Source organism: Colobus angolensis, unplaced genomic scaffold, assembly GCF_000951035.1.
Source record: "Colobus angolensis palliatus isolate OR3802 unplaced genomic scaffold, Cang.pa_1.0 Scaffold200, whole genome shotgun sequence".
Taxonomy (NCBI): Eukaryota; Metazoa; Chordata; class Mammalia; order Primates; family Cercopithecidae; genus Colobus; species Colobus angolensis.
The window spans coordinates 3,036,455-3,049,208 of NW_012115156.1; the positions used below are offsets into that span (position 1 = coordinate 3,036,455).

Here is a 12,754-nt window from a genome sequence, read left to right on the forward strand (position 1 = left end):
TAACAAGTGAAAAACAAACAACCCCATTAAAAAATGGGCAGGCTGGGCACAGTGGTTCACACCTGTAATCCCAACACTTCGGGAGGCCAAGGAGGGTGGATCACTTGAGGTCAGGAGTTTGAGACCAGCCTGGCCAACATAGTGAAACCCCATCTCTACTAAAAATACAAAAATTAGCCAGGTGTGGTGGCATATGCCTGTAGTCTCAGCTATTCAGGAGGCTAAGGCGGGAGAATCATTTGATCCCAGCAGGCCAAGTTTGTAATCAGTTGAGGTTGCATCATTGCCCTCCAGCCTGGGTGACAGAGTGAGACCCTATGTCCAGAAGAAAAAATATTTTTTTTAAACGGGCAAAGACCGTAAACACACACTTCTCAAAAGAAGACATACAAACAGCCAAAAAGCGTACGAAAAAATGCTCAACATCACTAATCATTAGACAAACACAAATCAAAACCACAGTGAGATGTCATCTCACACCAGCCAGAATAGCTATTATTAAAAAGGCAAAAAATAACAGATACTGGTGAGGTTGAGGAGAAAAGAGAACACTTATACACTGTTGGTGGGAACACAAATTAGTTCAGCCACTATGGAAAGCAATTTAGAGATTTCCCAAAAAACTTAAAACAGAGTTACTATTTGATCCAGCAATCTCATTATGTGGTATATACCCAAAGGAATACAAATCATTCTACCATAAAGACACATGCAGGCATACATTCATCACTGCATTATTTACAACAGCAAAGATATGGAATCACCCTAAATTCCCAGCAATGGTGGACTAGATAAAGGAAATGTGATACCTATACGTAATGGAATACTATGCAGCCATAAGAAAGAGCAGGATCATGTCCATTCGTGTTTGCAGTAACATGGATGGAAACAGAGGCCAATATCCTAAGTAAATTAAGGTGGGAACAGAAAAACAAATACTGGAGAATTCCCACCTGTTGTCGGAGGGACTCGGTGGGAGGCAATTGAATCATGGGGCAGGTCTTTCCTATGCTGTTCTCATGATAGTGAATAAGGCTTAGCAAATCTGATATCTTTATAAGGCAGAGTTTCCCTGCACAAGCTTTCTCTTTTCTTGCTGCCACCCATATAAGATGTGACTTGCTCTTCCTTGTCTTCTGCCATGATTGTGAGACCTCCCCAGCCACATGGAACTGTAAGTCCATTAAATGCTTTTTCCTGTATCCATTACCCACTCTTGGCCAGGTCTTTATCAGCAGCATGAAAACAGACTAAATACATTAAATTGGTAATAGTAGAGTGTGGCACTGCTGAGAATATACCCAAAAAGTGACTTTGGAACTGTTGAATGGCTTTGCCCAAAATGCTAATAGCAATATGGATAATAAAGTCCTGGCTGAGGTGGTTTCAGATGGAAATGAGGAACTTGTTGGGAACTGGAGCAAAGGTGACTCTTGCTATGTTTTAGCAGAGACTGGCAGCATTTTGACCCTGCTCTAGAGATTTGTGGAAGTTTGAACTAGAGAGAGATAATTTAGAGTATCTTGTGAAAAAAATTTCAAAGCAGCAAAGCATTCAAGAAGAGACTTGGGTGCTGTTAAAGGCATTCAGTTTTAAAAGGGAAACAGAGCCCAAAAGTTTGGAAAATTTGCAGCCTGACAGTGATAGAAAAGAAAATTATATTTTCTGAGAAAAAATTCAAGTGGCTGTAGAAATTTACATAAGTAATGAGGAACTGAACGTTAATCCCCAAGACAATGGGGAAAATGTCTCCAGGGCACATCAGAGGTCTTCACAGCAGGCCCTCCCATCACAGGCTAGAGACCTAGGAATAAAAGATGGTTTCATGGGCTTAGTGCAGGCTTCCCATGCTGTGTGCAGTCTAGGAACTTGGTGCCTTGTGTCCCAGCCACTCCAGCAGTGACTAATAGGGACCAAGGTACAGCTCAGGTCATAGCTTAAGAGAGTGCAAGACCCAAGCCTTGGCAGCTTCCACATGGTGTTGAGCCTGCAAGTGCACAGAAGTCAAGGATTGAGGTTTGGGAACCTCCACATAGATTTCCGAGGATATATAGGAACGCCTGGATGTCCAGGCAGAAGTTTGCTGCAGGGGTGGGGCTCTCATGGAGAACCTCTGCTAGGGCAGTGCAGAAGGGAAATGTGAGGTCGGAGCCCCCACACAGAGTCCCTACCGGGGCACCACCTAGTGCAGCTATGAGAAGAGGGCCACCATCCTCCAGACCTCAGAATGGTAGATCCACTGACAGCTTGCACCATGTGCTTGGAAAAGCTGCAGACACTCAACACCAGTCCATGAAGACAGCTGGGAGGGAGGCTGTACCTTCAAAGTCACAGGGGTAGAGCTACCGAAGACCATGGGAACCCACCTCTTGCATTGGCATGACTTGGATGTGAGACATGAAATCAAAGGAGATCATTTTGGAGCTTTAAGATTTGACTGCCCTGCTGGATTTCAGACTTGCATGGGGCCTATAGCCCCTTCATTTTGGTTAATTTCTCCCATTTGAAATGGCTGTATTTACCCAATGCTTGTACCCCCATTGTATCTGGGAAGTAACTAATTTGCTTTTGATTTTACAAGCTCACAAGCAGAAGGGACTTGCCTTGTCTCAGATGAGACATTGGACTGTGGATTATTGAGTTAATGCTGAAATGAGTTCAGACTTTGGGAGACTGTTGGGAAGGCATTATTGGTTTTGAAATATGAGGACATGAGACTTTGGAGGGGCCAGGGGTGGAATCATATGGTTTGGCTCTGTCCTTACCCAAATCTTATCTTGACTCCCACATGTGGGAGGGACCTGGTGGGAGGCAGTTGAATCAAGGGGGCAGGTCTTTTCCATGATGATCTCATGATATGAGTAAGTCTCATGAGATCTGATAGCTTTAAAAGGTGGAGTTTCCCTGCACAAGCTCTCTCTTTGCCTGCTGCCATCCATGTAAGAGATGACTTGCTCCTCCTTGCCTTCTGCCATGATTGTGAGGCCTCCCCAGCCACGTGGAACTATAGGTTCATTAAATGCTTTTTCCTGTATAAATTACCCAGTCTTGGGTATGCCGTTGTCAGCAGCATGAAACGGACTAATACAGAGCATAACCAGGAAGTCTGTAAAAGTTTAACTCAAAGATTCAAGTGAATAAAGGTGCTGAATGCTGTTGAGGACTGAGAAAGACTATGCCAGTCTGCTGCCAATAAACTGATGTGATGTAGTAAAATTTATAGATGTTCAACAGTCCCCCCTTTTTAAAAATAATATATCTGATAGATAACCTACATTTCTGATTCAAATTTCTTTTTTTAATGAAGTTTTTTTGTATTATAAAATTTCAATGTATGGAACAAAGAAAATATAGATAATAGAAAAAGTATGCATGATTATACCACCTGGAGATCATTACTGTTAACATAGTTATATAATAAATATAAGCATTTACTAGAACTACAATTTTATCCTGCTGTGTTCTCAATACCTAGAACAATGCCTGGAACATAAGTGCTCAAATTCATAATTGTTGAGTGAATCAGTTAAGACATGTATGTAATAATTTTCTTTGCATTCAGCACCCATTTGAATAACAGGTCTCCCTTACTCTCAATCCTTATGAGCCCTCAAAGAGAAAAGGCACACTTTAATATTTTGACTATCTTTCCCAAAAGCAAAACTGAGCACAAGACCTTCAGAGAGGCTAAGGCCAGGTACAGTGGCTCATGCCTGTAGCCCCTTTGGGAGGCTGAGGTGGGTGCATTGCTTGAGCCTAGGATTTCAAGACCAGCCTGAACAACGTGGTGAAACTCAATCTCTACAAAAAGTACAAAATAAAGTTGTGTTTTGGGGGTTTTGTTTTGCTGTTGTTGTTTTGGTTTGGTTTTTTTTTTTGGGGGGGGGGTAGCTGGTAGTCCCAGCTACAAGTAGGGAGACTGAGGTGGGAGGATTGCTGGAGCCAGGGAGGTCAAGGCTGCAGTGAGCTGTGATTGTGCCACTGCACCCCAGCCTGGAACACAGAGCAAGGCCCTGTATCAAAGGAAAAGAGGCTGAACAGGCAGAATTCAGAAGAGCACAATGTTAGAGCTTTTGCATGTTATGATCCACTTAGCAATCTGAGGATCCTTCTGAATTTTAAGCAGCAGAATTGGATGGCTGGCTCATATCAGCTTGTGTTCCAGTGTGACTCCTAGCTTGCTTTCATCTGCCTGAAGAGTAGGTCCCATTTGTTCTATTATCACATCATCTTCTGCTTCTTCCCCCAAAATGCCTGTCTATTTGTGTTTCCCTTACTGAGGAAGTTTATACTTATCAAAACAAATTCCATGTTACTTTTCATTGTACCACTTTTAATTTAGCAACCAACAATTAAATAAACAAAAATATCTTGGTTTTATGTCTTTCAGAATTGAAAATGCTCCAGCTCTAATTCAGTTTATAGCTTGCTTGTAAATCACTTGAGACAAATTGTTATCACTGATTTTGATTGAGTCATGTGTCCCATGCCCTAAATATATTTCAAAGATTATTGGGTAGAAAGAGGGAAGGCAAATCTCATTACCAAATCAAACTGAATAAATTACATAATAATAATATATAATATGTTTTACTAGTTTTAAAACTGAGTGACTTTGTACTGTGTCAATTTAGCTAAGCCAGAAACATATTTCCCAGAATTCCCTTCTCAGTATGATTCTGAGTTAGGCCTTTTCACAAGAGAAATTTACATAAGATCTGAAAGGCAGGCATGAGAAGCAGCTATATTTGCACTCCAGGGGACAATATAAGACCAAGTACTGCTGCAGCGCATACACATTGTCTCATCTGTTGACTCACCTTGTTGATATAGAGCACTGCCAGCTCCAGCTAGATTGTTCCTTCAGCATCTTCAAATCCTAAAGCAGGAATATTTTACAGGTGCCAGCTTATCCTGTAGGTCACCTATATGACCAAGGCTGGCAACCAGGAAAAACAGATGCAGGTTCAGTTTTGTCCTCATGTGTTCCAGTTTGTCACTACAAATTTGTTTTTCCCTCAAGGATTCAACTTTTTTCTCTTCTGTCCATTTTATCCTTCTTCCTCCATTGTATGTCAACCTTCCCTTCCCAAATTAGTAGTTTAAAATAATGAACAATTATTATTTCACATATTCTGTGGACCAGGAACTCCAGAATCATTTGTCCAAGTCCTCTGGTACATGGGCTCTCACTAGGCTGCAATCGAAGTATTGGCTGGGGCAGCAGTTGCATCTAAAGGCTCAACTCAGTGGAGGATCTGCTCTAAATTCAGGCATGTGATTGTTGACAGGCATTGGCTCATCACAGGTTGCTTGACTGAGGGCCTCATTTTATGGCTGTTAGCCAGAGGCTCCCTCAGTTATTTGCCACTTTTACTCAAATTGCAGCAGCTGGCTTCCATTGGGAGCAAGCAAATGAGAGGGAGAGAGGCTCAGGAGAATATAGGCGGAGTCACCTTGTAATCCGATCTCAGAAGTGATATCCCTTCACTTTGTTTATATTCTGTTTGCTAGAAGGAAGTCACTAGGTTCAGCCAATACTCGAGAGGAGGGGATTATAAAAGGCCGTGACTACCATAAGCAGGGATTGCTGGAAGCCATCTTTGAAGGTGCCCACCCCACCCCGTCAAACAATCTTTTGAGGCATCTTGCATGTGCTGTACAGAACTTCTCTCATAAAAAGTAAAACTTCTAAGAATCTTAAGTGCATTTTATCAGAGCATCTTTAGAGAAAAGATTTGTGACTGGCTATTGTCTAGTGGACTGGATTATGAATTTTCATATGAAAAAGTCATGAAGTTTTTAAAAGAAAGGTTTCAGTTGAAATAAAGAGGAAGAAACAAGCTGAAAAGAGGCATTTCTACCACCAAATTTTCACATGCATCAACGTGGCTGTCTCCTCAGTTGAAAAATCAGCTATATTTGATGGAAGAGGAAGGATGGCTCAGAAGGCAGAACCAAGATTCTAAATGGTGGCACCATGAGCTATAAACAATGACTCACAGGGAGTAGGAGTGAGTCCTTAGCCGAGAAAAGCTCACATGTGTCTGGCCAAATTTCAGGATTACCATAGGCTAATTATTGCTTTGGGCCTTCCATTCTCTCCTCCTAATCCAAGTATCTGGTGTAGTCATCCTTTGCTTTTTACCGCTAGTTGTGTGAGTGTCCAGGCAGATTGCTTATTTACTTATTTCACAGGATTTTAGACCTAAAATAATGTATGGAAGGAATTACACCTGAAGAGTGTCATCTCCACTTGAATTGGATTTAGATGACATGACCCAGGGCCATGAGCCAGAGCCTGATGACATTTTTAGAGAGGCTCTTGGGAGGGAATAAATTTGTTTTTCATATGGGAGTAATATAAGTAATGTGTGGCCAGAAAGTGAACCGTGGCAGTTTTAAAACTTGTTCACAAATTATTTAAAATTCTCTTCATTAGGAAGTTAAGTCTATGTTCTCTCCCATCAAATCTGGGTGGGTTTTTGTTTCTACCAGCAGAGTGTGGGAGAAGTGATGTCATTTGACTTCCAAAGCTAATTCATAAAAGATAGTATAGCTTCTGCTTTGTTAGCTAGAATACTCACTCTAGGAGCCCTGTGCTGCCACAGAAGAAATCTGACTAGTTTAAGAATGCCATTATGTGAGGAATCCAAGCTGTGGAAAAGGTAAGTGTAGGCAACCTGGTCCTAAGTCCTGTCTTTAAAAAGTCCCAGCCAGGTAGCAGATATGTGAGTGAACAAGGCTTCAGGTAATTCTAGCTCCTAGCCACTGAGTCACCTTTAGTCTTTGAGTCTTTCCACCTGGTTCCCCAGATACTGTGGTGCAGAGACAAGCCATCCTTGTCATGTGTTGTCTGAATTCCTGGCCCATGAAATCTAAGAGAGTAACAAAATGGTTGTTCTAAGCAACTAAGTTTTGGGGTAATTTGTTACACAGTTATAACAACTGGGACTAGGTCATGCAAAACCATCAGAGCTAAACCATGAATAAAATGTATATTTAAATTTGGGTGATGGGTACATTGAAAACCAAATCACCACCATTATGCAATATACCCAAGTAACAAACATGCATGTGCACCCTGAATGTAGAATTTTTTAAATGAGAGAAAGATATAAATAACAATAATAATCATCATCATCATACTGGAGCCCTCAGGTAATTTAAACAAAAAATAAAATGAGCATCTTTTTTTTTTAAAAAAATGCATGTTTAAGGCCAATAAATAAAAAATTTTGAATAAAGTCAACTATCTGTATATCTATAATTATTTTAGAATCTTGTGTGAATGATTATTTATATCTATTAAGATATAAATACTCCTAGTACAATGCCTAGCAATAAAGAACAAGGATTTGTTATTGTGCCCAAAAAAATACATATATATTTATTTTCAAATGTTTATTATGAATGAACTACTAGTAATAATATTCTGGCACAAGGTTTCAAAGCTTTAAATGTATATCTCCAAGTTCCAGAAGAATAAAGCTGTGGTTTAATGTTCAAGGTTACATAAATCTGGGCAGAGCTGGAATTCAAGCCCAAGTCTTTTTTTTCTTCTCTAAATCTCTTACTTTTCACTACTATACTCTCTTTTCTTCAGATGTGTTTATATTTTAAGAAAACATTAAGAACCTATAATTATGAAAAGTTGGTCCCACTTGGAAGAAGCTCAAGGATGAAAAACTAAGTTTATATCCTAACAAGAGAGATTGGGAATGATTTAATGATTATGAAAATGATGGGTTTGCATATATAAGGATAATTTTCTGTATTTCCTTATATGTGTGTATCTTTAATTCACAAAAAATAAAATTTAGGTTAACGAAGCACTTCATTTTAGTGAGGGTTAACCCTTCATCTCATACACCGAAGTTTTTCATCAATCATTTTTACTTCATGATTTAAAAGAAAAAAAAAGACAGATACTGGATTTGATCAGTACAATTCTGCATACAGATACCAATGATACATAAGATTCAGGACTAAATGGTTATTAAGGCCCCTTTAATTTTAATAGAGACAGTAACAGTAGCTCCCGTCTATGCAACAATGGTTATTTCACAGATACCGGGCAAAAGACTCTCTACATAACTTAATTAATCCCTGAAACAAACCTCTAAAGTAAATATTACTTTACTCTGCCTTTTTCTATGAATGAGAAAGCTGGTACTCAAAAAAGCTAAATCACTTTCCCAAAGTCACTCAGTTAGTAAATAGCGGAGTTGGGATTATTTAATGGTTCAATCTCTCATTTCTTCATCTTTTAAGTACTCTAAGGAAACAATAAAAATCACATGGGAAGATAACACATTGGCATGGTCAATCACAGGAAAAATAAACCTGTAGTACTCTAACTTGGTTTTTATTTCTATAAATAAAATAGGGTTTTAAAAATTACAACTATTGATCTGCTTTGATAATATCATTCCTATTATAACTGTACAGTCCTAATATCCACCCAATATGTAAATTTTCTATCTTTATATGTTGGTAATTTAAAAATATATACACGGAAAAACGTACAGTACAAATAAACCAAATTCAAATAAAAATCTTTAAAAACTCTTAGAAATTCTTTAAGCAGGTTATGTCAATCCTCTTAAAAATGATTATTCTATGTACAATACATAATCTTTAAAAATACAGCTCCAGGAACAAAAACTCTTTGGTTCAGCAAAAGGATTATAAATGTGGAAATCTAATTCGTTAAGGATGCACCTCTCTGGATTGGGCTTCACTTATCTAGCTTAACTCGTTAAGGAAGCATATAGCTGGCTTTTTTCTGAATGATGAAATTATGAGTGGGGACTGAGTAGAGGTTGCTTTTGACATAGAACATTATCATATGAAAATATAACCAGAAGCTCGAATAATCCCGGAACTTATACAGCATTTTTACTCTGCTAGATTTAAAAAATACAGAAAAGTCTCTGCTTCTCATTCATTTTGGAAGGAGGGTAAGGGAATGATCATGGTCAATACATACAACCATTCACCAGTGAAGTTCTTAGGTACTAGGATCCCGTGCTATTGAAACTATCCTATTTATTATTTGGATGATTGCAAGGAAGGGATAGGAGGAATGCTGTTGTCCCTTTTACTTCTGAAATCCTATCACTTTTCCGGTGGCTTGCCTGTCTTAACAATCTAAATTTATAAACCCATCCATGACTCAGATGTCTTTAAAAAGAACTATTAACTCAGCAGTGATTACAGTGCATCAACATTTGTCAATGGGATTTAGATTAAAAATTAACGATGATTCTATACAATTTTGGTTTATTAATAACAACAATCACAGAATTTTTCAAAATACCTCAGATTTTCAGAGTTAGCAGTCTTACCTATTAGAATATATTCTCCTTTCTATTTACTGGAAGGCAAAAGCCTTCACAATTTTGTTCCAGCATGTTTTCTACTTTGGTTATGAAAATATGTTAGCATCATTTAACCACACGTTTGTAACTATCTTGAACAAAGGCTTTTGAAAAGTCTCTAAGGTATCACAGCTGATCATAAAGGAAAGAAAATAGTTCTTGCTTTACTTTTTTTTCTATTGCTCAATAGAAAATAATTATCTGACTGGATTGATTGATTCAATTACTTTGGGGAAAGGTACCACTGACTATTGCTCAATCTTGCCTCTCCCTGGACTCATGTTAGAGGCATATTAATATACTTTCAGGTTACAAGCAGGTGAAAGTCAGGAGGTTCTGTTGGCTACCATGCTTTCTGCAGACCACCATTTTAAGATGCCATCATGCTTATATGAAGTTCTGAGAGCTGGGGAGCTCTCCAAAATTCACCATTGTATTTCCTTCTATTTGTATGACTTAGTTATTCAAGGACAAGACCCTTTTTAAACGTTAGTAGTACTCAAACTAGAAGGATATGATTAGAGTGGAACAACAGATCGCAGAAAAAACTGCCACTTTAACAAAAATGGCTCTGATTGTGGAAATGAAAATGGGGCAGCCTCTAGCAGTTGAGAAAAGCAAAGAATGTAATACATCAACAATTCACAGCATCTAAATGAGACATTATAACTCAGAATCACATCCAAACCATTCTCCTCTTCCCCTTGTGCAGGGGTTTCTTTTCCCTAATGGTCTTCCAAAGATATTATAATACTCTGAAAAGAAAATAATGTGTTGGATTATTGATCGTTGAGGTCCTCTTCTGTAATGTACAGGCAGTAATCAACTTTTCTTCTGTCAGAAGTCCTTATCCCAGCCTGATAGCTCATCTGGAGGCATTCCCTTTTCAGGAGGATATTTGTCAAAGTAGCTGTGATCTATGGGTCCATTGAGCTAATATAGAGATAATTAAAACAAAAGGAAGAATAATGTTGACCAAGCATGCTATCACATATGGGTAATGCTTTTTATATCAGAACACTGATTTCATACTGCAACCACTTGGAAGTTACATACTAGAAAAAATGACCAATTATCATTCTTGAGTCCTAGTCTCAGCCTCATGAGATCTTCTCTTTACAACCAAATACATTTGGTCACCAGATAACGTTCAATAGTAACTACATGGCATAAGGAGTTTTCCTAAAGAAAACTTTCAGAAATAGGCCAGGCACTGTGGCTCATGCCTGTAATCCCAGCACTTTGGGAGGCCGAGACAGGTGGATCACCTGAAGTCAGGAGTTCGAGACCAACCTGGCCAATGTGGTGAAACTCCGTCTCTACTAAAAATATAAAAATTAGTTGGGCATGGTGGTACACACCTGTGATCCCAGCTACTTTGGAGGCTGAGGCAAGAGAATCACTTGAACCTGAGAGGTGAAGGCTGCAGTGAGCTGAGATCACACCACTGCACTCCAACCTGGGTAATAGAGTAAGACTTCGTCTCAAAAAAAAAAAAAAAAGTGACAGAAATTATGTCTATTTATTTTTTTAATTGAAAACTCTTTTAAAATCAAAATCTGCCAGCATTCTTCTTCCATTGCATAAGTTTCTCACCAATCTTGAATTTTTTTACAGTTAATTGATCCATATAAAGTATTCAGAATGCCAAAAAAGGAACAATTCAAAATATTAGTGACCCTGTTGAAAGACTAAAATTATGCTGGTATTAAATTATTTCACAAATAAAATGATTTCTAACTCTGCTTTCAAACAAATGTAAGTAGTGCCTAATTGAATAATCAGCTGAAAAATAATTAAAAATATTATTTATGATAGATGATAATCTGGTGGAGGAACAGAGCTAGAGATTATTCAGAAGCTCAAAGTGACATCGCTGTAATAAAACCCTCCATTCCCACTTATATATGTGAGAACACAACTCGTAGAACTTGTATCTATATAACAATAATTTTAAAAAGGAATAGAATTGATACTGAATCTGATCCCATTCTTCTAATAAACAATATCTATCCATAGGTACCATGAAATAATTTCTTCTCAAAAAATGTTTATTTAATAATGACCTTTAGAAATTCATACTATATTTATGCCATTTGATACTGCATGCCATAAAAATGTAATTATAACAGAATTGAGAAGAAAATGTTATTACAAATTTTAAATCTAAAATTTAAAGGCATTTAAAGAATGATCAAGAAAGACTGTCAAGCATAGAAACATTTTACATTAGGATGAAATCTTATAGGGAACATAGAATGAAAATATGATGATATGATGAAAAGGAGTGATACAATATTTCTGCCCATACTTTATAAGTGGCTGATATGTATTAAATCTCAATGGTATTTAGATTATAGTAGACACATTTAAAGGAATGAAGTAACAGTAGTGTTTTATTTTAAAATGTCAATATTTACAACATACTAGAAATCATACTCTCCACAACTACACTTTGAGGAAAAAAATTCAGATATCAATCTACAAATGTATAACAGGAAACACAGATCTTTGCATTCTTTTGGAAAAAACACTAACATAAACTTAGTAGTATGTTGACCTAGATCATTCCTAAGTCATTCTTACTCCCATGTTAGCTGAAGTTCTGCTTCCTCTAGAGCTGCACTATCCAATAATATAACCATCAGCAACACGAAGTGACTGAGCACTTGAAATGTCCCTCATTTGAACTGAGATGTGCTGTAACAGTAAAATTCACTTGGGATTTAGAAAATTCAGGGTGAAAAATAAACATAACCTACCTTACTATTATTTTGTATTGATTACATATTGAAATAATATTTTGGAGGTATTATGATAAATAATTAAAATTATTTTCACCTTTTTTTTTCACCTTTTTAACATGACTGTCAGGAAATTTTAAGTTACATACATTGTTCACATCAAATTTCTACAGTCATTTGTCAGCCTGAACAACACTGACTACTTTGGGACTTAAGTGGCACTGACACGTGTTAGGTTCCTGATAGGTAAGTTAATGTCCATCAACTAGGCAGTACTATTTAGTCCCTATAATCACAATTACTAAGATAAATTCACTTAATTTAAAAAAAAAACCCTGTTTTTCAAGAAAAACCACCTAAAATCTGTTATGGGCATATACATTCACATACATCTAAAATCTGTGTACAAAAACAAGTCCCTGGGAAAAAAATAAAAAAGTAATATAATAAATACAATACCTCTCTTTGTAAAGGCGATGGAAGGCTCCGTGCTTTCAGTCCCTCCCAATTAAAACCATTTAACCACCTGAAAAATGAGAAAGAAAGACAGAAAGAAGGAAGGAGGGAGGGAAGGAAGGAAGGAAGGAAGGAAGGAAGGAAGGAAGGAAGGAAGGAAGGAAGGAAGGA

At 37.6% G+C, this 12,754-nt stretch overlaps 1 protein-coding gene across 5 annotated transcripts in view; it reads right to left on the reverse strand.

Moving 5' to 3' along the window:
• Nucleotides 1-7,993: 7,993 nt before the first annotated feature.
• The window catches only part of PRKG2 (protein kinase, cGMP-dependent, type II), a 117,488-nt gene continuing 112,727 nt past the window's right edge, over nt 7,994-12,754 (reverse strand). For all 5 annotated transcript variants that reach the window (XM_011941748.1, XM_011941746.1, XM_011941747.1 and 2 more), the window contains 2 exons: nt 12,587-12,653; nt 7,994-10,316 (listed from right to left, as the gene is read on the reverse strand). In XM_011941748.1, coding sequence (XP_011797138.1) covers nt 10,221-10,316; nt 12,587-12,653 — 163 coding nt within the window. In that variant the 3' untranslated portion in view covers nt 7,994-10,220. The remainder of the gene's footprint in view (nt 10,317-12,586; nt 12,654-12,754) is intronic.